General features: G+C 39.0%; 2 protein-coding genes across 2 annotated transcripts in view; one reads left to right on the top strand and one right to left on the bottom strand.

Moving 5' to 3' along the window:
- The window catches only part of CDK19 (cyclin dependent kinase 19), a 117,341-nt gene extending 94,732 nt beyond the window's left edge, over positions 1 to 22,609 (top strand). The window contains exons 7-13 of the mRNA XM_048937270.1: positions 5,350 to 5,493; positions 5,700 to 5,769; positions 6,736 to 6,808; positions 9,041 to 9,138; positions 10,601 to 10,679; positions 14,666 to 14,932; positions 18,380 to 22,609. Of these exons, the coding sequence (XP_048793227.1) occupies positions 5,350 to 5,493; positions 5,700 to 5,769; positions 6,736 to 6,808; positions 9,041 to 9,138; positions 10,601 to 10,679; positions 14,666 to 14,932; positions 18,380 to 18,511 (863 nt within the window). The 3' untranslated portion in view covers positions 18,512 to 22,609. The remainder of the gene's footprint in view (positions 1 to 5,349; positions 5,494 to 5,699; positions 5,770 to 6,735; positions 6,809 to 9,040; positions 9,139 to 10,600; positions 10,680 to 14,665; positions 14,933 to 18,379) is intronic.
- The window catches only part of RPF2 (ribosome production factor 2 homolog), a 242,505-nt gene that overhangs the window by 174,218 nt on the left and 43,540 nt on the right, over positions 1 to 24,747 (bottom strand). The window lies entirely within an intron of this gene.

Here is a 24,747-nt window from a genome sequence, read left to right as displayed (position 1 = left end):
GAAGGGAGGCTGAGGGGAAATCTCATCATTCTCTACAGCTAACCGAAAGGAAGTTGCAGCAAGGGAAGCATCGTTATCTTTTCTCAAGTGACAAGAGGCAACTTCCCCTGGTACATCTTAAGTTGTATCAAAGGAAGTTTAAATTGGGTATCAGGAAGAATTTCTCCATAGAAGATTGGTTAGGCATTGGAATGGGCTGCCCACAGAAGCAGTGGAGTCCCCATTCCTGGAGGTACCTAGGAGACATGTGGATGTGGCAATAAGGGACATGGTTTAGTGATGTGACTTGGTAGGCTGGGTTGAAATCTGTTTTTCATGCTATTGAAGGTCTTTTCCAACCTGGATGATTCTATGACTAGACAAATCAGTATTTACTTGAAAAAAGAATAGATATGTTGGCCAGCACAGCCTTCTCTTAAGGTTTCTGATCTCTTGGGATATTTGTTTTCCTTGTCTTGCTTTGAAATTTGGTGAATCTTTGCATGGTAGCTCTTACATGTGACCTGGGTTGCTTTATTTGGGCTGTGATAATGTGATAAACAAGATAAGGATTAGTCTGCTTGTTGCATTAGCCCTTGATGAGAAGCTGTATTCTGTCATCCATGTGGTACTCCCTTCCCTTACCAGCACTCAGGCATGTTCTATGGTCTAGACTTTGCGTTTAAATAAAAAGTCCAAGCTGATTGAGGTAGCGTTGCTATTTAATGAAACTGCACTGATAATGAATTGCAGCAACTGGTTACAGCTGAACAAATGTTTTTCTAATTCTTTAATTTATTTTCTTCAACGGAGTTTTATTAAAGAATGGCTAAGTTATTTATGCATTTCTTTTCATGGATACAGTTAATAAATATAAAGTCTTTGTTTTGTCTTGGTCTTTGTCCTGTCTTCAAATGAAACATTTTAGTTAACATGCACGGAAAAAGATATTTCATTATGAGTATCAGGACTGTTGCTCAATATGCTGTCTTATTGTCTTAATTTTCTTAAAGAATGTTTCCAAAATACCAAAGTAAATACAGAAATTAGATAATTCTGCCATAGAAAGGAAGGAATATGTGAGTACTTGTCCTTAATCAGCCCTGTATTGGCATCCTTTTGTACTTGCACCTTGGCCACTGTGCTCAAGTAGAATGGGTCACATAGGATTTTCTCAGATTTACTGGCTGACCTATAAAGCTAATAGTGTTAAAGGTGTTAAAACTGGGATGTAGACAGACATAAAAATATTCTCATAATCTGTGTGTATGTATGGCAGGTCTGCATACCAGCCACAACAGACCATCTTTTTTGAATATTTTTTCCTTTTATAAGATCACTCTGTAATAGTTGAGATATACTTTTATAATGGAAGGATTCTTCACCAGTGAAAAGTCCTGAACAGGACGTAAGGAAGCTGTTCAGTGAGGAATTTAGGGAAAGGAGTATGATATGAAGGCCTTTACTTCCAGAACCGGTGAGCAAAACTGGCTTGCAGTTGAGCTTGATGTAAAGCTGGGGAAAGTGAGGAGTCTGGTACCCTAGGCGAGCAAATAAAAAGATGAGGGGATCAAGTTAACATTTGAATTAATGAAAACTAACCAGTCCAGTCTGTGGACCTTCAGAAGTTTAATTTCTTCAAGAAGAACATTTCCTGTGGTATTTTCAGTGCAGCCCACCTCATAATGCCTTTCCTGCTGGGCTCTTTCACTGAGGAAGAAGCCTTCCACCACAGATCATTTCTGAATCCTAATGGTAATAGAGAGAACTGTAGAAAACAAAACCCTCTGATTGTATCACTTTGGTAAATTGATTAAGATCCTTTTGAGACATCAGATTGGAAAATATGTCATATCCAACACAACTTTGTGAGACCTCTGTGACCTGTGTTTTCAGTGGTTCTGGGGAAAAAAATAAAGTTAAGATGAATATAGTGTGTAGTGCAGCTTTGGTTCAGGTGCAATGAAACAACTTACCTCTTGAATGAAGTTGGAATGAGAGAAGAAAGTTTTGCTTTTTGAATACTAAAAATTGTATATACAACTTCATTGTAAGTAAAGCAGTGTAAGATGTTCTTGTGCTAAAGATTTATTTGCTCTAGACTGAGAATTCATTGTGGCTGAAAATTAATGCTTATGTGTTTTAAGCTTTGTCCCAGTAAAGGCCAATTTCTGAAGGGGGGAATACTTCTTATTTGGATTAGATTATTTGATTCTATTAGGATGCTATAATCATTGGTCTTATTAAGGAGCACAGACTGAAAACATTTGAAATGGCACCAGATGGGAAGATTTCTAATTGTTGATGCATTTTTTTGTAGTTAGATCTGAAGTTCTTGTTTGGTTGACTAAGATGAACAATGTGGTAGGTTAATACCTATAAGAGATGTTCATATTGATGAAGTTCTTAAACTTGGTGAAATTTAACAAGATATTCCTGATAGAAAAAAAAAAAATCCATATATTGAAAATAATTACTGTAGATTATGAAAGCTACTTAAAAAAAAAAAAAAAGAGGGGGTTGAAACTAGACAAATTTGGCAGAAGATCATTAACTCTGAAAACGATTTCAATATGTGCCAAGGATGTGTTCAAGATCAGGTTACAAAGGAGCTGGATTCACAAAGGGAAGACCCTGACCCACTGGAGCTTCAAGGCTGTAAGGCCTTTTCCAGCTGTTTAATCTTCACTTACGGAAATTAAAGCTTCAAGTTTTCTATACTAAGTTCTTTATGTTAATTCTTTGAAGCTGCAGGGTACATAGCAAGAAACGTAGAAGTTGAATTCCAGCACTGTAACTTACTAGATGACATGTCAGAGTTAAAATATTTTCATGCTTGGCTCGTCTAGTAACTTTTGTTCTATACTAAGTAAAATCACAACTTGGGAGCTATCAGGGTTTATTCCAATGTAACTTTCAATTGCTATAATGGCTTGGTTGTTGGAATTCTTTGAATTTTTGATTAAGATGTGCTCTGTATATTAATCACAGAATTGGGAGTGAGAATTCATTGTCACAGGGATTCTTCTTTCACACAGTTCATCCTATGTGGGAAAGGACAAAGTTCTGACATTTGCCAAGTTAGGAGCATTAGGGAGATTTCCTAGTTAACTTACTCTCATCAAGAACACTAGTGATTTTTTTTTTTTCTTCAAATGGAAAAGATCAATCTGGACACAGCAGTTATGAGTAGAATAATGAGTGGTGGCACAGCCTCTCTCTCAGTATGTGATGAACAGTGAGTCCTACAGAAAGCCAGGGTACCTAAGGGGGTTACAACTCCTTTGGCCTCCAAATGAACCATCTCCAAAAGGGCTTACTCTCTAGTATGAAAATGAGTGAGGAGATACTACGTGCAACTTTTCAAATAGTAATTAATTTCCATACTGGAGTACATAACTTATGCCTACTATCCAAGTAAGAATTATTATTTAAGTCTTTGACAACCTCCATTAATATCCTTCTCTCTAAATTGGAAAGATATGGATTTGATGGGTGGAACGTTTGCTGGAAGAAGAATTGTTTGTAGAATTGTACCCATGAACAGAAGAGAGCTACAAGAATGATCCAGGGGGTGGAATACCACCCTGTGTGAGGAAAGGCTGAGAGAACTGGGGCTGTTCAGCCTGGAGAAGAGAAGGCTCTGGGGAGGCCTGATAGCAGCCTTTCAGTATCCAAAGTGGGACTGTGAAGAGGGAACAGACTCTTTAGTGCAGTATATTGTGATAGTACAAGGGGAAATGGTTTCAAACTAAAAGAGGGGAGATCTAGACTGGATGTGAGGAAGAAGCTTTTACAATTAGGGTACTGAGGTGCTGGAACAGGCTGCCCAAAGATGTGGTGGAAGCCCCATCCCTGGGCACACTCAAGGTCAGACTGAATGGGGCTCTGAGCACTCTGATGTAGCTGTAGGCATCCCAGTTCGTTGCAGGGGAGTTGGACTAAATGGTCTATAAGGGTCTCTTCCAACTAAGTGGATTCCATGATTAATTTGGTGCATTACCTGCTTGAACAGATGAAAACTCAAGAGCTATAGATCTTGTTTTCATGCAAGCAAGGCTTTAAACAAATCAAAGAAAGATAAGAGCCCAAGAAATTGATGTAACACAGAATGAGTTATATCCTGCTGAAATTGTAAAGCCCAATAATGAGATGTTATCAGACTTTACAGTAAAGAAAGTGGAGAAGCTTATAAACTGGGACACCTCTAAAAGCCCAGTCTCGGTGCTTGTAACATTATGGAAGTGGAACAGACATGCTTTGGCATAGAGAGTGTAACAGCTCTTTTATTCATCCCTTATGATTCTATTAAGAGATCAGTGCTTTCTTCTTCTGTAAGGAAACTGTATGTCTCTTAGGTGACAAAGTTCAAACACCACTAACAGGAGGTGGGATTTTTTGGTCTCATAATATTTGCATGCAGGTAACAAAGCCAAGAGGCTTTTGGTGTTCTTTTCATTTTGAATCTACTAAATAAGTCTTCACTTAAGCTACCTGCTAAGTTTTTGAACTAAGCATAAACTGTTTTCTGTATTTATGCTCTCTAATTTAATAAAATCCAAAAGTTTTCCCAGGACCATCTAGTTTAACCTCAGTTATCAGGTAAAACTCTTGTAATTGGCAATCTGCATTCATTATTCCAGCAGTCTCAACATATTTTTTTGCTGTTATACCCCAGTTACATTGTATTTGTCAATGCAAAAAATCCTTTTTTTTTTTTCCCCTGCTAATAACTATTTTCTCACTGACAAATTCACACATTCATTTTAAGATGCATAATAAAGCATTCATTTTGTGCAAAACACTTAATGTGTTGGTGGTGATCATTAGAACTGTGGTGATTCTTTTACTCAGTTAAAATTAGGCTATTTTTTCTCTGTTTAAACTAGCCTGCACTCTCTTTTTCTAAGCATCTGAATCATTAGCCTTATTACTATATATTTGTATATCCATTACCTAGTTGGAATTATTCTGAAAGGTGATACAACTGTTAGGTCAATATATAGCTCAATGAGGTGTTAGCATTGTGGTTTTGATGATCAGTTTCATGCCCTTTTAAGCTGTGTTCTCACCAAATATCGTGTAGGTTTCATCCGTAGCTGTGAATGCATTAAGTGCTGGACTGCTGCTGTACAGCTTGAAACAGAGTTTGAAAGCTTGCTGTGTGGAGGAAATAAAACACTAAAAACGTTTCCCCAGGTTTTATTCTTTTTTATGATTACATCAATGCATTATTCTAAAAAATACTGTATAAAATTATACAGTGAGACATTTTACCTTACTGCTATCACACAGATTATTGAGAGATTGTACTGAAATGAAAATCAGAGCAATGAAGTACAGTAAGTTTACATGAATGTTCTTTCTTAGATATTTGGGCAATTGGCTGCATATTTGCTGAGCTATTGACTTCAGAACCTATATTTCACTGTCGTCAGGAGGACATCAAAACAAGTAATCCTTTCCATCACGATCAGCTGGATCGCATTTTCAGTGTAATGGGATTCCCTGCAGGTAACTGATTTTCATTAAAGGTTTGAGTTGTTTGCACGGATGCGAGGAATCCGTCAGTCTGATGGATTTGGAAATGCTGACTATTATGGAACAGTAGTGCTGGCCATTATAGAATGTCAAATAACTGTAGTTATTTCTTAGTGTGTATTACTTAATATTCACTTCCAGAATTGTAAATGCTTCTCCTTTTTTTGCCCTCACCAAAGATAAAGACTGGGAAGACATAAGAAAGATGCCAGAATATCCAACTCTTCAAAAAGATTTCAGGAGAACAACGTGAGTAATGATAACGCGACACTGCAGTGAATGAAGCAGATTGGCAGAAACTGGATCCTATTGTTCTGAAACTTTGTTGTAGGGAGGGGAATTTGGGGTGTTTGGGTCCCAAAATTGTAACAGCTGTCCTGTTTTAAATTAATTGTTCTGCTTGAATAATATTCTCTTTCTCAAGTGCTTAATAGCATTAGATGAGTGACCATTTCTCTGGAAGGGATCGCTGTAAGTGTCATTTAATCTATGGCAAACACAAATGAAGTTGCTTTAACTTAACTGTTCAAGATAACTTAATTCATTTTGTGTGAGAAGGAATAGATAAGCACCTCCTTAGTCCTTCTGACCAGCAGAAATCTGGAGACAGTACAGCAGTAGTCAGAAAGAAATGCAATCAATAGGTTGTGATGTAAAGCTTGTCTGGAATCTGAAAATTTCCTACTTCTAGTGTTACCAGTTGCTTTGGCTAAATCAAATTAGTGGTGGTGATAGATCAAAGGGTATCAAGGGTAACACAGTCTCTGCTATAATGCAGAGGACAAAGACTAGGGAGTTCAGGATTTTCTTTCTTTTGAGGGAGACAGAATGGTTAACTTCTCTGCTCAGTTACAGCTGGAAACAATAACCTACTCAATAACAAACTGCTGTGCACTTTCTGTGTCAGAGTTGCTTTGGAAAACTAGAGTGTAAACTTCAGGTTGAGTTTCTCTGTCATAAGCCAATGTCAACAGCTTATCCATACACTATAAAAAGTTGCATGTTCTATGGAAATAATCTGTATGCTGTTGATACTACTTCTGTTAGTGAAAAGCATACTTAGAGCGTCAACTGCTTGATAACTATGATGTGTGTTCTGATAGCAGTTCTTTCTACGGTTTACTTATTAAAGGCTGATGTTTTGTGATTAGTGGTACAGTTCCATATTCTTAATGCTCTGTTATTTCAGAAATGCCTTTGAACAATGTTTTTCAGGTATGCCAATAGTAGCCTCATAAAATACATGGAGAAACACAAAGTCAAGCCTGACAGCAAAGTCTTTCTTTTGGTAAGTACGAACTGAAAATCACTATGATGGTGGGAGTGAAATGTGTTTCTAATATTAATATCTGCGTCTGTTCTTCTAACTCATTCTTCTGAACATTGACAAAACAAAGCCATTTATCACTAACTTTCCATTTTTTTAGATATGTTTTCTTTGTATACATTCATGTTGAGATTATGCTTAAACTGCCCATACTCAAGAGCTGAAGCTTTTATCTAATTTTGATCTGCAAGGAACTTGTAAACCCAGCCTTACACTTTTCTCTACTATACAAATAGGATACTGAGTAGTACATATCCCTTAGCTCCACATAGTTTCAAAGCTGAAGAGTTCTCAAGCTAAAAACTTGTGTGAGGTAAAGGGAGGAGGAATGGAAAGTGTAAGTATCTTTTTTGTGTGTGTGTGAAGGAAAACTTTCACAGAAGAAATCTGAGATTCCATGAAAATCAAAATTTCTTCAACTCAGCTTACTGGACACAGATTGGAATAATCTTGAGGAAAATTCTAATTGGAAAGACCACAGTTGTAACAATTAGCACCTGAATTTCTCTGCTTTCTGACTAGAGGTGAAAACCACCAGAAAACCTACTTTTATGGAAGGGCAAAGAAGGAAACACTAATTAATCATGTGAACACCAGGTTGAGGGTGGGTGGGCCACTTTTCCAGAGGAAAATATTAATCAAATCTCTGAAGAGTACAGAACTAGCCATAAGGTGGCAAAAGTGTGTATTAAAAAAATGAACTTTTCATTGTTCATCATGGAGAATTAGGCAGGGTTATTGCAAGATGACTAAAAAATAGTTGGTAACCTATGTATTCCTCTGTATAGCACTGAGGGTGAGAACTGACATTTTTTGAAATCTAAAGGCTGTTTTCTAAACATCATGTAGAAGACTGACTTCTCTTAGCCAAGGTAGTTCTCCCTATTAATAATCAGGGCTGAGCAGGTGTGATTTAGTTGTTGACCACATAGGTGGAAGTTGTTCTTAAATAGGTGAGCCTGCCAGAGCTCTGAATAAGATTGCACAGGTCACAGCAAGTGATTTTTACCAAAAAACAGGATATCGTGCCATGCTGCTGACTGACATTGAATGTTAATGTCTATGTGAAAGTTAGAATGTTTTCTCCCTTGGAAAGTGCATCTTTTGTTGCTGCCCTGGAAAAAGTTACAAGCATTATATTTATAGCTATCCTGTCCGGCCAGCCAGAGTTTAGTTGCTGAGAAGAATGAGACCCAATCTCACAGGCTTTCTATGTTGTGTTAGCAGTTGCTATCATGTAAGCAAAATGAGTCCAAACTTATTTTTTTCACTTTCATATAAACAGTGGAAGCTACAGAAAATCAGACAAAGAAAACTGGCTCACAAGTAGCATCACTGTTAGACAGGGATCTCACTTAGAGTGATGCTGTGCGTGGCACCACCTGGAATGAGGAAACTCATTATATCATCTGGGTTGGAGGGGAATTATTAAGAGAGTGAGCAGATCACTTTAAACATTCTGGGTATCTTTAGATTTTTTGTTGTGGTACAATAGCCTTTTATTTGGAAGACAGAGTACGGTGTTTGGAAGTAGTTTTGTGATGAGGGTGATATATGGTGCAATTTTATTTTTGTTGCTAACTTGAATTAGAAGGGCATTATGTGAGACCAGGATATGTACTATATAATTCGAGCTCAATAAAGAAGGAAGGGTGTGCTCCTCCTCTTTCTCAATACCAATTAGTGTGAAATGAGAACCTGTGTGAGTGACAGAATGAGTGGAATTTTGCTAGCGAGAGGGGTGAAGATTTATTGTTTCTGACTCTAAGTGAAATGTAGTCCTGATAATATTCAGTCTCTCCTGACACATTTTTCCTGTTGTGTCGTGCTATAGAACAGTATGAAAGTTATATACATCACAAAAAAAAACCCCACTGTTATTTAGAAATTATGCTTCATAAACATGTAATAGCTGAATTTAACGTTGCTTTAAGACAGTGTATCAGCCTCACCAATTAATACAATTAATACTTAGCAATTAATACTTAAGGGCAAGCTGCCCTTAGGCATTTCTTATGTGAGAGACGTTTGCTGCCATAGTGTTCTGTAGCTCTTGGGAACATGTGCTCTAGTTCTTGGGAAATTATAGTTTAGGCTTGTCTGGGCAAGCCATGGATAATTCAACAGTTATGTAAGTTGCAAGTTTGGAAAGTGATAGTTTGATAAACTTTTTGCTCATTTTACTGTTTACAGCTTCAGAAACTTCTTACTATGGACCCTACAAAGAGAATTACCTCAGAGCAGGCTTTGCAGGACCCTTACTTTCAAGAGGATCCTCTGCCTACATCAGAGTATGTATTCTCACTTCTCTGCTCTTCAAGGAGGTTGTCTTTCTTCTAAATGCTAATCCCTGATAAGAGATGACAGCTCTAAAATTCACAGATGTCTGCATGTGTCACAAGAAGTGGTCGCTCTGGCATGCTCAGTAGAAACTGTTAACATAGACCTAAAGATTCTGTATCTACTGATGCCAGGACTGGCTGTGAGCATTAACCCCCTATTACACAAGTGTTGTAATTCTGAACGTGCTATCAAAGCCAGTATTATTGCAGTATTTAGAGAATTAATTGGCTCCCTGTTCTGTTCTGCCTTGCGCAGCCTTACGGAGCTCTGCTTTCCATTACCTGGTTTCATTGTGCTTCCCCCTAGGCCTAGGGCAGTTCTCTGATCTGCACTCCGTTCCCATGCCCTTTTGTGCAGGGTCATAACAATATGAGGAGAGAAAAGAAGTCAATGACTACCACAGATCCCACATATGCAACTGCTAGTGGCAGAACTTCACCCGCCAATTTCTCTTCCCAGTTTTCAGAAGCATTATGATCTGTAAAATCTGAATGCAGGGAGACTTCTACCTTTGTTTTTGCTGCTTCCTCAGCTAGCAGGCGACAAACAGAGAAAGAAGGGAACAGTCACATGAGTGCAAATGTAGTCTAGCTGAGCTGAGCTAATGTTTGTTTTTCTTTTCTTCCTCTTATTTTTTCTGTTTGGATAAACCAGAATTCTACTAGATAAAACACTGTTAAGAAACTTTACATAATAACGTAATAAAACCATGTTGATTTTGTTTTACTTTAAATGCCTTCAGCAGTTAGCACAGAGATCTAAGAAATTGGTAGTGGTCAGCATCTACCAATAATTTTCTGTGTAGTGTTTACCTGAGGCTATCCTATGTGGAACCATAGCTCCTCACGATTGACAGTAAGACACTGTGGTGGATTATCTGCCATAAACGTGAAGGGATGTTCTAAATCCTATTAGCCACACGAATTCAGAAGCTGTCTTTTTTCTCTAGACAAGATCTGAGAAGCTAATTGAGCAATAACTGTGTAGTCATGATTGCAGATATATTTCAGACCACTGTAAGTCAAGTAGGGACTCGCAAAGCATTATTTATCTTTGGATCAGGCCCTTTATTCAATGAGCATGTGTGCTCCAGCCAGGTGTTGTGTAACATCTGGCTGCTACAGCACTGTATTTTGCCATCTGAAGCAACAAGTGGTCGTTCTCGCATTCAAGCTTGTTCAGCCATACCATGATTTCTAAATGAGGGCCTTATGCCAACAGCAAGGAGAATTGTCATCATGATCAGCATCTTGCTGCTGGTATCTTCTGCTGCCTTGAGTATTCTCAGTGCTGCTCGCTCATGGCCATGAAATTACAGAAATTGATTTGTGTTATATTCATATCTTTAATATAGCATTAAATAAAAGTATGTCATGTGTACATATTTGTTGTGTTTCTGCTGTCTTCTAGTGTGTTTGCTGGCTGTCAGATTCCATATCCCAAACGAGAATTCCTCAATGAAGATGAACCTGAAGAGAAAGGGGATAAGGTATAACTTTTTTTTCCTTTTTTCCTTTTTTTTTTCTTTTCCTTTCTAAGTATGAAATAAGGAAGAGTTATGTGTCTTCCACATTTAAACTGGTAAAATAAAAGATTAAAAGTATCAGATCACTTTGGGGTGTCTTGGGTGGTATCACCACCAGTTTCCCCTGACCTGTAGGCATTAAGCTAGTTCAGTTCTGTCGACATCAGCCTGCTTTCAGTCACTGTCATTCCAGGAGAGCCTTGCCTACCTCATCCTGCATTGCAGAAATAAAACGTGTTGTGATCACAAGAAAATAATAGAATTTTCATTGTATAAGTGGCATGCATCCAGCCATTTGAAAGTAGGTGGCTGTCAGGGTCTCAAGTAAATAATGGCAACCTTCTGGCATTGCATCAGAACATTTAATCCATCTGCACATAGTTTCCTGATCATGTTTTAAGGGCCCTCAGACAAAAGAGTAATAAAGATCATGAGCTATTCTGTAGTGACAATCTACTCGGAATACCCTCTTTCCCATAGCTCCTTAGATACAAGTAGGAACGTATTTGCGTGTGGTAAATTTTGGTGTGTTGGCAGCATATCTAACTTGCTTTATGTGTGTGGTTCAGCTGTGCTACGTGACAAAAGTGATTGCCCCATCTTGGCGCGGGGGCAGGACAATACCACTATAGCATATGAACCAGCTTGTTATTTTTGCCATAAGTGCTCACTGAGGTGCCAGTTGTAACATAAAGGCAGCAAAACGTGGAGAAAACAGACATAATGTGATTGTCTGAGGGCTGCATGAGAAGTACCATCACAGTTTTTGAGAAATCTTTTGATTCCATGTACCTTCTGTTTTAGCATTTTCCTTGTAATGGGAGGAACTAGCTGAGTCTATGTGCCTACAAAAATACATTTCAGACAGAAGATTTTGTTTTCAGAACAGATATTGTAGATACTTCTGTACTGAGAACAAGTGGTAATGTCCTGATTTTTTTTTTGTCCAGATAGTTCGTCAAAGAGAGGAAACAGACCTAAGCAAAAATACAATGAAAGTCATGATTCTGATTTGATTGTATTGTAGTTACTGGCATTATTCTCACAACTTCACAAATAAGAACTTGTACAACTGTGAGTTGTAAGAACAACTCACAACTTCAAAAATAAGAACAAGGCTTATGAAATGATTCTGGCTTTTGTGAAGTCAATGTATTTAAAAGTAAATATCATTTTCATGGGAATACTGGGAAGAAAAAAACAATGGAATGTTTATACTCAAAACAGCCATTGTGTAAGTGATCTTTGAGAGTGCTGGGGACAGTCACGTATTTACATAATACAGTCCAAATGAAACTTCTTTCAGACCACGTAGCTAATTTAAGTTACGTGTTGCTCATTGAATCTGTTCTCAGAGTGCAGAAAATGTGAAAGTAAAGAACATTCTACAGACTGAGTCTGTACCATGCTTTGTCTATGATGACGATGCAAGTGAAAAGTTTTTGTTTATTTTTTTTTTATAGTGTATGATTTGATTTGTTTTTAAAACCATAAATATTTGTGTACCTTGGAGACCTACAGTTCTCTGTTTATTTGGAACTTGCATGTTACTTGAGTAACCTTTAACACAAACTTCCTTTTTTCAGAGTTGTTAATTGTTAGTCAGCAAAGCTAAAACAAGTGTTTGTGAAACAAAATGAAAACATTCTGGTAGGCAAGTTCTCTTTGGTTTCTTTCTAGGCAGGACCAGAATTTAATTTTGGTAATTTGTGTCTCAATAATGAAACGTGGTCATATGTTAATCACTTTAGAGAAGTTTTTTGTTAAGGAACCACTGTGAACTAGACTGATCTGCAGGTATTTCTGCTGGTGTGAGCTGTTCCCATGTGCTAAGGTGGTGCAGTTAGACTCCAGGCAGAATCTGTCAGAGTAGACTTCAGTCTCTACCAGGACACTAGAAGTAGTAGATGTGTGGAAGAGCAACCTCAGAATAGTCAAGAAAATTTTGTGTGAGTGTCCAAAGTGCCAGGCATTAAACCAATTGCAAATGGTGGTCCTTAATTGTAAGAGTTCCTGCCATATCTCTTCATAATTTACACAGTCGCAGTTTTTCAGCTCTCACAGTAGCAACCACCTCACTCACATCCCAACATCCATATGAAAATACAAATCTCAGAATCTAGCACAGATATTGCCTTAGTCATTGGCATTTGTTGGTGCGTGAAGCTCAAATGGCTATTATAAGATAAATTGCTTCTTAACACATTCCATGACAAGCCTGTTTCAAACTCTTATTTTAAACTCTTAACAGTTTACATCTCCCTAGAAAAAGAGTCTGACTGATATGGCATTTGAGGATTACTAGTGGTAGGATATATTACTGGTTTTGCTCAGTGTGAAATGGAAATACATGTAATCCAGAAATCTTTGGAGGGGCAAAGCTTCTTTGGAATCTTATATGAATATACCATTGTAAATTTGATCTGAATATATCTTGGGAAGCTGTAGCAAGAAGTGACACAGATACAGATTTTCATGTCATTTTTCTGAGATAACTAAGATGACTTGCCATGACTGAGAGCATCAACAATTCAGTGCTAGTGGCAATTGGTTGTCATAATTTGTGATTAACTGATAACGTGAGCTTGTATTAAAGGTTGCCATACCAAAACTTTGAGAAAGACATAAGCAGATATCACGGGTAAAAAAAACTATCCTGAAATGTTCCACACTCCCATGTGGTACACTATGATTGTTTGGGGGAGTGTGACTTAACTGTAGGGATTAATTCAAGACATAAAAATTGCAGATTTTTAGATATGCAGATATGCAGGATGCATACCTGACGTTAGGAGCAAAGTTGCTTTTCTTTGCAGTTCTCTTACTTGCTTCCTCTCTTAGAGGAGTCTTCCGTAGTGCTCAAAAGCGAACACAGGTTGTCTTTCTTTGTCAGTGACTAAGCATGGAGGGAAGAGTTCCAATTTTGCTACTTTTCTGACCTCTCTAGACCATAATACTCTTTCCAATCAGTAGCTTCTGAAACCAGAAGAGTTGCATATTTTACTCTTTTGCTCCTGTGTTCTCCTTAACTTTTTTTTCCTCCCTTTGGTGACACTTTTCTGTTTCTCTTCCTCTTAGACCATGGTATTGTATTAATTGCCTGACTTCTCTTCCTTTGCTATTCTTTTCTTTCTCATGCCAGATTCCTATCTCATCTTTGTCCTTCTCTTCTATCTTTAGCTGTTTCTCGTTTTTTGCTTTCTGCTGTTTCTGTAAGATTTTCACACCCTGTAGTTAGGCACCATGCTGGACTGTGTTCCCAGTGTACCACTCTTTCCAAGGTGCTTTTAAGAGAAAGAGAGAAAAAAGGTAATGGAACCTGCTTTTGGTTCTGCCAAAGAATTTCCTTGCAACTGGAAGAAATGATGTAATGTTTCTGGTCTTCATTTGCTTGCCTTTCTGATGGTAACATTGCCAGCCTCCTTTGGATTATTGCAGTGCATCGTCTGTGGAAGTTGGAAAAGTGGTTTTGGTTCTAAGTGAATGAGGCTGTTGAAGCTCTTAGGAAAATATACTGTGGTTCACCACATATGCCACTGAAAACTAGTAAAATTCGGGGTGCTTTGATTCTGCTCATTAGGTGTTTATAAATCGCTCCTTCCATCCTGCTCCCTGTTACTCTGGCCTAAGTGCTTGCCTAGCTGCAGCAATCACTAGGCTGTCATGCCAGCTTTAGCCTCACCTGCTTTGTTAAAAAAACTAAAACAAAAACACAAAAAAAACCAACACAAAACCACAACAGAAAGAAGTGAACCACAAATGACATACCCCAGTTTGAGGCCCACAGGAGCACATCTTATGCATTACCTTGCCTTGCCGTGCTTTCCTGGCAAACATGAGGGCATGCTGCCTTTCCAGCAGCACGGTGGCACCAGGCTTAGTGACTCCCTCAGGATCACAAACGGGTACGGAGCAAATGACGGTGTCGTGTCACTTCTTTCTTCCCTTAGAATCAGCAGCAGCAGAACCAACATCAGCAGCAAACAGCACCTCAGCAGCAGCCGCAGGCCGCGCCGCAGCAACCGCAGCAGCAGCAGCAGAACAGCACCCAAACCAATGGGACGGCCGGGGGCACGGGTGCGGGCGGAGGGGGCGCGGGTGCAGGACTCCAGCACAGCCAGGACTCCAGCCTCAACCAGGTGCCTCCAAACAAGAAACCACGCATAGGGCCTTCAGGCGCTAACTCAGGCGGGCCTGTCATGCCTTCAGATTATCAGGTACCTCTTGAATTTTTGCTGCTTCTGATTGCGTGGAGGCAAAATGTCGTTTTCTGTCTTCCCCGCTGCAATAAAAAAAAAAATCATGTTGTAACGAGTTTTCCTTGTAGCCTTAGCAGGTATGCTCTGATACGTTAGGGCAGTAAAAAGGTTTTGCACTGTGGTTAGTAATTTCCGATACAAAACAAGTTATATCTGCTGCACCCCATTAAGTGTTGAGGGCTCAACCACCCCAGGAGAGCACTTAAGTATGTGCATAGCTTTATGTGAGAATAATCTTAGCGAAGCCACTGCAACTATTTCATGAATGTAAATGCTGCATCATATCGCATTCAAAATACTTGGCTCTTGGCAAGGTTAAATCCTGTGTGAGAGGCAGATCCTGGGAAGCAAGTCAAAATTAGAGCCAGGCTTTTCCCTTTGGTTTCTGCTTTGTTTTACCTGATATCATCTCACATATGGAACGATTCTGTAGTTTGTTCCAATATTTCCAATATCTTACTAAATTTACTTCTAAAGTTAAAGAGAAAATGCATGTTAGCACAAGTTTTGGTTCATCGGTATGAATCATGCTGAAGCAGGGCGTGAGCATGCGTAATGTGTTGTGGCCAGAGTTGAATAGATTTCATGTTTTTCACTTCAGTAGCATTCACGTATCACCAAATTGTTTTGGGACTTGCATGTTTGTCTCTCTCTCATAGAATTATGATGCTTTCCTCTAAAAAAGTGACACTAAATGTCCAAAGAGTTGATTCAACCAACTTCTTCAATACTTGAAGAATGTGAAAAATGAGTCAAAAGCAGATTAACAGCAAGGTAGCTAGTAAAAGTATGTTTTAAAGCATGTTAGGGATTCTGTTTGCTACCAACCTTCAAGAGTATACCACCTTTAAGAAACATGTTCAGGCTATTTTAAGCATAAAATAAACAGCTTTAATACAAAACAAAGAAGCTCTGGAATTGCTTTGGCTTCTCCACCCATACCTCCTCCACATGCAATTGATTTCTCAGTGTCAGACATTTTTCTCCTTTTTCTGTTTTACTCTTTTAATTACAAATGATCACACAGATACTGAGGGCAATGCAAGGGTAAAGACAACAAGGTTTCCTTTTTGAAAAGTTCCAGGCAGGCTCGAAGTCTGGACTGATCACTACAGCTGTCTGACTAATAGTATTTATGGCTGGCCTGTTTTGATCTGTATTTTGAGAGCTGATATGCTGCATTTGATGATGTCCATTACAGAATCCTTACACAGCTCTCCAAACTGTTGGCAAGATTCCACCTTACAAGTTTTTAGCAGTCTAAATCTAATATTTTTTGAGATGGTTAAATTCTTTTTCTTTTTAACCTTCCATGACCCTTTCCTTCTAGAATTTAACAGCACAGGCAGCAAAATAATGATCTGTATGCTCCCTTTACATCACTTGCTAAACTGTCTGATCTGATTATCCATTTTTAAATTTGGATTTGGCTGTCTGCCCTTAAATTCTAGCTGACAGTCTTCTGTTCCAGAGAGGAATGTCTGCAATTTGTCCAAGTCCGACTTAGTTCTAAAATAAATAAATAAATAAATTTTTAAAGAAGTCTCTTCTGCAGAATAAAAATAAGCGTGAGCAGGTGTTCTGTAGTCCTATGCATCAGTTTTACTCCATTATATTCCTACTCAGAAGTAGGAGGAAGAATTGCTTTGCTTTGAGTTTCATTTAGCTGGTTACCTAATGTCTCTGTTGAATTTTTTTTGTGATTTGTCAATACCAATATCAATATGTGTTACTTTTACAAATGACAATGGGAATTCTCTCTTAATTTTTACTGAACGTTGCTTATATGACCTCAGGTTTTTTGCTTAACGTGATAACGTGGCATTTTCATCCAGAAGTGGTTCCTATATGATCACAGTATTTATCATAATTCTTCTTTTTTTTCCTGTTAAAAGTTGCAAAATTTTGTGCCAAATTATATGTTTCAGACACTTGGTAAACATTCTAATTACACAGGCCAAACACAGCCTGGTTACTGATGGTGTATGTGCCACTGAGAGAGATCTCTTTCAAAGCTGGCGTGCTGCGCTGTCCTCTTCCCAACTGCCCCTGGTGAACAAGTGAAGCTGATATTGATTATATTGATATTATATTGAGATACAGTGGTCTAGAAGATGGACAGTTATCTCTCTCTAATATCACTAATCTTCACCTTGAAATCAACCTTCAGTTTTCTATCTTTAAACAGAACATGGAAAAAATAATGCAGTATTTTTAGGTTTTAGTATGTTTTGAAGTTTATGTGAAATTAAAGATAAAGCTATGTATAGGAAAAGAAAGGGCAGAAATGTTTTGACAGTGCCTAAACTTTGGGTTCTTGCTCTTCTTCATCTGGCTGGAAAGCTGTCAAGACATTTTCATAGCACTCCCGGTTGGGATCTGATGGTTAGATGAGACCACTGACTTGTCTCTTACCTGCGCCGAGCAGATGGTTGGTCTGTGAAGAATGTTGTATTCTTACAGACCCACTTGATCTGTGGGCTTTCCTTTCAGAACTCACATTTTCCAGATATTTTCCATAAATAACTCCTGATCTTGATATTTAATCAGAATGTAGGATTTTAATACTCTTCCTGGATGATCACTGTTTGACAGTCTTTCTGATAACTGTAAGGCATAGGCAGGTAGAACCAAGCTGTACACAGTGAAAGAAATCTTTATTGAAAGATGGCTGAGCCTGCACTTAACTTGGCTGAAAACAAATGGCTTGCTGTCTGTGAGTAGATGTACCATTTTGTTTTGTAGATTCATATTTTGTGGATTGGATTGTAGGGTTTACTTTGCTAGAGAGTCTCCCATCCATTAAGCCGTACCTTTTGCACAAAGTGATTTTGCAGCTCGTTATTAATTCTTGACAGGGAATAGCATGATAATAAGCATTCAAATTAAACATTCTGGAGGTCACAAATTATCCATGAACCTGGGTTGCAGAAATTGAGGTCCTCTTAGCTAACATCTCAAACAGTGGAGGGAAAAAAACATTTAGCACAGACATATAAATTTGAACACACACATGCCCATCATTAAGCAGCTGTTTTCCAGTAATTAAGGCAACAGGTTGAAAGACTCACCTAAAATTATAATATTTTATGTTATCATTTTCCTGGACAAAGGTCCTGTCTTACTGGACATGTTCATTGTGTATTTGTACTTCAAATAATTGATGTGCATGTGCTGTACTTTTAAATGTCTGCCAATGACATGGCGTATTTTCTGGGCTGCGTTAAGGCTGATTACAGATCAGATTGATTACCTGTTTATGGGACTTAAAACAGTAATACCTTTCAGTTAGTTTCTCCAACAGCCAGATTTTAATGAGCTTCAGAGAGCTTGAAAGTTTCCTGTGCTGCACAGTCCTAACAGGCTGTTTTTCATTTCCCTCATCCCATTCTCTTTTTTCTCCAGCACTCCAGCTCACGCCTGAGTTACCAAAGCAACATTCAGGGATCTTCTCAGTCCCAGAGTACAATGGGCTATTCCACATCATCTCAGCAGAGCTCTCAGTATCACCAATCTCACCAGTCTCACAGGTACTGAGAGGCTTAACAGACTGCACTCAAAAGGAACGGACTAAAAGCCAGAAGTCTCCAGCAATATGAAGTTTGTGATGATGAGAAGAACCAAAAATACGAACTATGATGCAGAACTGAAATTCTCAATTGCAAAAGGAAAACTTTACTTACTGAAGACTTTTTTTTTTTCCTGCCCTTTATTGCCATAAAGGAGATTTTTGTGAAGTTTTCCTTCCTCCCTGCCCTTGCATGTGCTCTATTGTGGTTACTCTAATGAACCCTTCTGATCTGAACCCAGCACTTAACTTCTTTAACCTTTGGAATTTTGAAGGATTCCTGGTGCACCTTCCTTTATGCTGTAGTGATTGCCATAAATCTGTCTTTTCAATCTCTTTGATGGGATTTTAAAGTTTTAAAATCTTGAACTCCCAGGCTTTCAAGCTTGTATATAGTTAGTTTTATACTAGGCAAACCAGTTTAGCTATACAGGTATATTGCACCTTTTTAAAGCACTATGTTATTTTCACAGGATATTACTGTTTTGCTCATGGATGTCAAGAACAGCAAAATTTTACTGTTCCAGAGTATTTTACTATTCTGTTTTTATTAGTCTAGTTTTCAGGCGAGGTCTTAAAAAGAAAAAGAAAAGAAAAAGAAAAAAAGAAAAAGGAAAAAAGAAAAAAATGACCCAAGTCTCTGCAGCAGCAAATACGCTTCATGCTACTGGACTGAACTCCAGACAGAAGATTGCTGATATTATTTAACTCATTCACATTGAATTCTTGAAATCACAGTGATCGTGCTCTGACTAGTTTTAAATTAAGTGTTGTTTTAAATGGAACAATGACTGTCACATAAAAAGGAGATGCTTTCAGGATTTGTTGGAACAGAAAAATGGAATGTCTTCCCAGGCTGGACACCAAAATAGTTGAGAAAACGTTTTTACTGCCCTCAAGTTTCAGGAGGAATGTGGATGATGGCTTGTTTTTCTGTTAAGCAGCTGATTAATGTATGTGAGAGTTCTATAAATGTAGCTTCTCTTTCACATTCCTGAGTATGACAGAAATACTGAGACTTATAAAAGCGAATACGTTTAGTCAATTTTTGTTAGATTGATAATTAAGAGAAATTATTGTGCAGTTTGAAAAGCATGTTGAAAATTCTTCCTTTTTCATGTCGGTGATGCATATTCTATGTCCCTCACATTGCTGTGATTAACCCAGATTAGTTACACCAGATGCGCTTGATTGCACTGAAATGTTTCTTTTTCCCTAGAGCAAACATGTTTTGATTGTGCCTAAGGACTGTAAGTGGATGGGTAGCTGGCAGAAAATCCCCAGTAAATAAGCAGCTTTCAGAAGCGTGATCAGAGAATCATTGTCCAACTTCAGCAACCACAGTTATTCGGAGAGAAGCAACATATAATTTGGGACAGCTTCGTTTTTCCTTCAGCCATCAGAAATAAGGAGGTCTTGTTGCAGAAAACCTGGAAAAACCATTAATGCTGTTCGAAAGCTGCCGACGATGTAACATCAGCGAGCTTCTAAAGTTGGTGTCCAGAGAAGGTGTAATCAGAGGAGTTTATATGTGAATAGTCGGTGTTACAACCACTTACACTGTGTTCTCTTCTGTAAATATTGCAGTACTTACCTGCACGCATTCACATTGAAGTTGTGCTCATACCTAGGAAGACATGTGGGTCTGTTTGCTCTGAGGAGAATGCTTTTTAGCACAGCTAGACAGGAATTTGATTTTATTGGGTTATTAAAGTTGACACAGTCAACTTTATTGTCCCCTTCCCCCTCAAAAATGTGTTGTTTTCATGCCTTTAGTGAGCAGTTGGCTTGTTTGGCCATGTCCCCATCATGCGACTTTGACAACACTCAGATTCTCTGGAAAAGAGAATAAAGTCTTCTTTTGTCATCAGATGGGTAAGAAGGTGGTGGAAATGAAATGAACCAATCTGGAAGGAAAAAAAATGCAGTTGTTTTCAGGGAAAAATAATCTCCCAAGAGATACTTTTAATGCGTAGGCCTTGAAGTGCTACGCGTGTATACCCGCCCCAGTAACCTGTTTGAGGGGACCGATCTTAAGTATTTTATTTCAATGAACCTGGGGTTCCATTCTTTCCATAAGAGAAACATCCTGCCTGATGTTAGCATGAAGGACCTTGAGCTGATAGATATTTGGCCAATGCTGTAAAGTATCATTTTTTAATATGTATTTGTGACTTGAATTACACATCTCTGGAAATTAACCAGTGGAAGAGTAATTGTTGTCTCCTCCCAATTTAAGCCTTCAGTTCTGCCCGTATCCTTTTCTCTCTTCCATTACAATCACCCAACGTTTATTTCCCCCTCTGCTGTAGCAGATCACATAGTAGCGGGGAGATGTGTTTTGTTTTTGTAGGGTTATGCTGGGCTCTTGTGCCAGCAAGGCAAAATCGTGGTGTAGATTAAACTGTGTAGAGTGTGAAACTTCACAGCAGTGTTAGGTCCTTTGGTTGAGTGTGCTTCCAGCTTCTAGAGCAGCTGCCATGCCCTTTGCCCAAACCAAACTGGTATGTGTGTTTGTTGGCCCAGGCAGATGGTCCATACCCCAGTCCCCTCCAGTTTTTGTGCAGAAGCAAAGAGCTGAGCTGACCTCTTCCATTGCCTTCAAAGTAACAACTGAATGGAGAGTTGAGCACAAGCACAGGTGTCTGCTGGAAAATGCGTGCTGTGCATGCTTTGCTGGTTTCTTTGTCTTCTGTTTGGGAACTAATTTGCCTTTTCTTGTGAGTTTGCAGTGCATTTTTGGGGTGGCTGGCAGTCATAGTGAAAGAAGCCTTGCTTTTCAGGGGTAATTTCATGAGGTTTGAAGAAGCGAACTGTGTAGTGTGTCATGGGAAGCCAGGGCCATGTTATTTTTTATTAGTTTTTGCTCGTGCAGTTTGGTTAGTACTTCCCAGCTTTGTCTTTGCCCATAAGCTCTGTTCCCTCACCAAAGTGTTGCGTGTTGGTACCAAGGGAGGCGAGGGACACCAGCAGAGATGTTGGCTCCTTCCTGCGTGCACAGCGGCAGAGTGGGCTGCTGAGCACAGCTTTTCCCATTGCGGGCTCAGAGGCAGTGGCTGTGTTGGGAATGGAATAGCAGCCTGGTACACGTGGGTGAAGTTCATGTAGCACAGACTGCACAACGAAGGAGAGATGTAGGGAGAGCTGCAAGTCCTGCACTGTATCTGTGACACTGTATCTGGGGAGGGGGAGGGAAGAGCATCCTGAGCGGGAGGGGTGGTGGGAAGCTAGAAGTGTTCAAATTGTATAATATTTTATATAAACATAATAAGCTTAGTTCCTCTTCATAATCTTCAGGAATGGTACTTTAACACCATTAAGCAAAGAATTGTTTTAGGGTTAAATAAATGTATTGTACATAAGGCCATACGTAATCTTCTAAAAATGTCGCCAGACAGGAGCAATGTGTATTACTATATGAAAAAAAAGAAGTCCTTAATGCACTGTTATCTCCTAAATATTTAGTAGTAAATTAATACTATTTAATTTTTTTTAAAAATTTGTCTTGTGTAGACACTAAAAAGTATTACACAAAATGTGGACAGAACGTGTCCTTTTTAACAGCAATTTAAAGAACTTTTTATATACGTAAGGTAGTATACTTTTCAAATCGTTCTAGTTGTATTTTCCCATGTTTACTATTTGTGGAAGTGTGCCTGTCTCTACTCAGTTACTTTTTTCTAATGATTTCATGCACGCATCTTTCATTTTTGTAGCTTTCATTAGGAATTATTGCGTATGCGCCCCATGCTGCCACAAAACTTTGCCGCTTTCCATCAGTGGTGGCCACGTCCAGCAGTGCCCATGCCGATGGGCTCACGAAACCACAAAATGGAATACTTTTCTCATTCTAGAGTTAAGAGTTTACTGCTTTTAAGTTGTCCTGATGTCACTCTTGAAATGACTGTTAAAACTAAACTATGAGTCCCTTGCATTCATTTTATATTCTTGGTTGTAATGAAATGAAATTGACTTTGCTTCAGTGTGAATTTTTTTAATAAAATAATATACATTTGTAATAATAATAAAAAGTTGAAATCAAATCAGAGTGCTGAAAAGTTTTTGTAAACATTGGCTTTCGGCTACAAACAGGGAAAATACAGCCCACAAAATTGCACTTGTAATTACATTCAGGATGTTTATGATAGCGTACACCACAAAAAACAAAGCTTGCAAAACCTCAGAGTTGAAATTATAGCTTTCAAAATGTCCACGAGGATATTCATGGGTATGAGTCTATCAAAATAGAATAAAGCCTTATGGAAAACGGAATAAATGGAATAGTTCTTTTAGGTTTTGACCTCTGTTGAAAAGTATTCTATTATGCCACACTGATGGCACTTGTTGAGATTTGTTGTTGTTAGTGAGACAATCCTACAGATCAGTTTTCTGGGAATTAAACAAAAAGAATGAAAAGGAAAGCTATTTTACTGCATTCCAAAGCTAAATGTCGTCTTATTTCTTCCTTCCACTGGACGTTGGGGGATTTCAAGTATTTCAGTTGACAACATAAAGAGCGCAAGCTGGAGCACGTTGGTATTTTTCCAAGTGGCTTTCTGTGTGCTTTGCTACTCTGTGTATCTCCATTCCAAACAGTTGTTGTTTCACGGACAGTGAAAGTCCCACCTATTTTCTCCGTAACGGTTACGTGGCTAAGAATGGTTGGGGTCTCCTTGCTCTACAGTTGATGTTAAGAAAGAGACTTCAGTTCCCTATATGTCTTTCAGATGAAAGTGAGATTAGGATTAGCCTTTCACACAAAGAAAATACTAGCAGAGGAGTTCTGAATGATTCGTACTTGCAATGCCTTTCACCTAGAAAGATCTAAAAGCATTTTAAAGAATCAAGGCCATCACTTATAGGATGTGGGATTATGAGAAGGCTTCCTATGTAATGCTAAAAGGTGAGCTGAACAGCAAATGTCTTTAACTGTAGTTTTACCTGCAACTTGGGTACAATACTGCTCTCAAGTCTGTTTCATGGCCAGAATAAAATGCATCCACCTCAGGCACCTTGTGGATGAACACATGTTACTTCAGCCTCAGTACAACCGGGCATCACCAGCTTTATACCCCTCATAGTTTGCTTTCCTATCTGTTTTTCTGTTAATGCCTAGTCAATTGCTTCACAGAATGACAGTGATTAGAGGTTGGCTGGGACCTCTCGGTCCATCTGCTCCAACCCTGCTCCAGCAGGGACACCTCCAGCAGGGTGTCCAGGCCCACATTCAGGCAGTTTCTGAAAATTTCTAAAAAGGAGCCTTCAGCCTTTGGGCAGCCTGTGTCAATGCTCCATCACTTACAGTGCACAGCAGCGCTGCCTGGTGCTCAGACAGAACCTCTTGTGTTCCAGTTCCACTGCCCCTTGCCCTGGCACTTGGCACTGCTGAAAAGAGCCATCTTCTTTGCACCCTCCCTTCAGGTTTTGTAATCAATTTGTAAAAATTGGTGAGATCCCCCTCAGCCTTCACTTCTCCATGCTGAGCAGGCCCAGCTCTCTCAGCCTCTCCTCACAGCAGAGGTGCCCCAGTCCCTTCAGCATCTCAGTGATCCTCAGCGTGGATGTCCTTACAGCCTCATGTGCTGGCTCTGTCCCAGTCTACATTCTGCAGCACCCCTGACTGATTTTCTTGCCTGGTCATGCAATCTAGAGTCTAATTCAGGCTCACATTGATCTGACTTAGTATCATCTCTTTTCTGTCCCTGCCAGCTAGACAACTTATATTTCACAGTATCTGGGAAGTTGTGTAGTATACTGTTCATTAGGCTCTTGCTTTGACTTGTTGCTTCCTGCATTACTGTTCTGGCTTTGTCATCTTTGTTCCATTGGATGTGAAACTGCTCTCTTTACTTTCACATCACTGCCAAAGCCTGATGTGAGCCCATGCCCAACCCTCTTACTCAAATGAAGTTATCTCCTGGTCTGATCATCTCATCAGATCAACTTCTATGACCCTCATTCTAGATTTCCAAATAAGCATTTTCATGCTGCTTCCAGTTGCCCCTTGTTCCTGTTGCATAAATTTTTGCAGAATTCCCTCCTACGTGTCACCTGCATCTCTTGTTGAAACACTTTTAATTTCATACCTGTGGAAGTTTAATACTTAAAGCAATGGATATCCTGAGTTGTACCTGTTGTGTTAATGGATACAGTTGCAGTGGATACAGTCTCACCCATCCATCACCTTCCACATGCCCATTGTGAG

Source organism: Lagopus muta, chromosome 2 (genome assembly GCF_023343835.1).
Source record: "Lagopus muta isolate bLagMut1 chromosome 2, bLagMut1 primary, whole genome shotgun sequence".
In the NCBI taxonomy this organism is placed as follows: domain Eukaryota; kingdom Metazoa; phylum Chordata; class Aves; order Galliformes; family Phasianidae; genus Lagopus; species Lagopus muta.
This window is presented reverse-complemented; position numbering and strand designations above follow the sequence as displayed.